The sequence below is a fragment of the Echinops telfairi genome, unplaced genomic scaffold (assembly GCF_000313985.2).
Source record: "Echinops telfairi isolate 266 unplaced genomic scaffold, ASM31398v2 ScPeMD7_28;HRSCAF=97, whole genome shotgun sequence".
Taxonomy (NCBI): domain Eukaryota; kingdom Metazoa; phylum Chordata; class Mammalia; order Afrosoricida; family Tenrecidae; genus Echinops; species Echinops telfairi.
The window spans coordinates 2,269,692-2,271,012 of record NW_022103925.1 but is presented as its reverse complement, the minus strand read 5'-3'; the positions used below and the strand labels follow the sequence as shown (position 1 = coordinate 2,271,012).

Sequence of the window (1,321 nt, the reverse complement as noted above, 5' to 3'; positions counted from 1 at the left end):
CTGACAGGCGGTGGCCCTGAGGCAGCAGTGTGCCGAGAGGCGCCTCCAGGAGCAAAGGTCCATGAAGCAGCTGGTGGAGCAGGTGGCGGAGGCACAGAAGAACGTCCGGGTGGTGCAGACAAGGCTGGTGAAGGGCCGCCGGCAGATCGGTATGGTGGGCGAGCTGCGGTGCTGGCTGGCAGGCCCCAGGCGAGGCCGCCGCCAGGCCCCTCAGCACCCCGCTTGGCCCCCAAGCTCAGGAGGTGATGGAGAAGAGCCGGGAGCTGCTGCAGCAGAGCGCCCAGGAAGCCCGGGAGCAGCAGCGGCAGCGGTGCGAGCTCATCTCCCAGCTGCGTGCCATGGAGACACAGCCTGTGCACCCAGGCAAGCTGGTGGACCTGACCCAGGTGGGCTTGCCCCCCAGCCCCCACCCCCACGCCCTCACTTGTCTTGCCAGGCTCATAACGGAGCTGGAAGGGCATGTTCAGAAAGCCCACCCTGCCAGGGGGTGGGGGTGGGGTCTCATTACACTCTGAAATCCACCATCAATAGCCATGGGCTAAGCCCCTCCATGCTGGTGACCTAGGTCCAGCTCCAAGGGACAGACATGGACCGAGACCCCAACAACCCTAGGCTTGTTGTGAGCTGGCAGGCCTGGGAAGACCCTCCGAGTGGGCAGGGAGGGGAGGGGCTGCCTGGTCCAGGGGATGGGAACTTTAGGAGACCCCAGCTGGAGAGGTGTTGTCAGAACAGAGGTGCAAGGGGGAGGGACTAAAGGGATGCGAGGTCCAGGGAATGATGCTGACCCCAGGAAAGGAGGTCCAGGGTCCAGCGAGCAGGGGCTGTGGCCAGGAGTCCAGGGGACCTGTCCCCAGACCGTCCTGTGAGCTGCCTGGTGACCCTGCCAAAGGTCTCTCTTGTTGGGGTGGCATCCGAACAGTGGCCTCAGTGCTGGGGCAGCAGAAAGGCCAGGCCTCAGTGGCAGGCGGGGCGTCATCTGTGGAGGCGACTGGTACCACTGCACCCCAGTTCTGGGCCAGCGAGACCCAGCGGGCCACTCACCTGGTGCCTGATGCATCTCTGCAGATCCCGGGGCACGGGCTGGAGGGGGAGATGTCCATTGTGGAGCTCCGAGAGCGCCTGGCCCTGCTCAGGGAGGCCCAGCAGCGGGCACAGGAGGAGAAGCGAGACCAGATCATCCAGGGTAAGCGCGCCAGGAGCCAGGAGCTGCAGGAAACCATGGAGCGCCTGTCAATGTGCCGCGCGGCCATGGGCAGGGCCGCCGCCCTGAGGTCAGTGCCCCACCAGCAGCAGCCCACCCACCCCCACCCCCTCCCTGCCT

The 1,321-nt window shown here is 66.2% G+C and overlaps 1 protein-coding gene across 1 annotated transcript in view; it reads left to right on the top strand.

Annotated features, from left to right (window-relative positions):
• Positions 1 to 1,321, top strand: part of CFAP99 (cilia and flagella associated protein 99) — a 67,513-nt gene that overhangs the window by 38,292 nt on the left and 27,900 nt on the right. Inside the window, exons 11-13 of the mRNA XM_045289468.1 lie at positions 8 to 149; positions 235 to 386; positions 1,066 to 1,271. Coding sequence (XP_045145403.1) covers positions 8 to 149; positions 235 to 386; positions 1,066 to 1,271 — 500 coding nt within the window. The remainder of the gene's footprint in view (positions 1 to 7; positions 150 to 234; positions 387 to 1,065; positions 1,272 to 1,321) is intronic.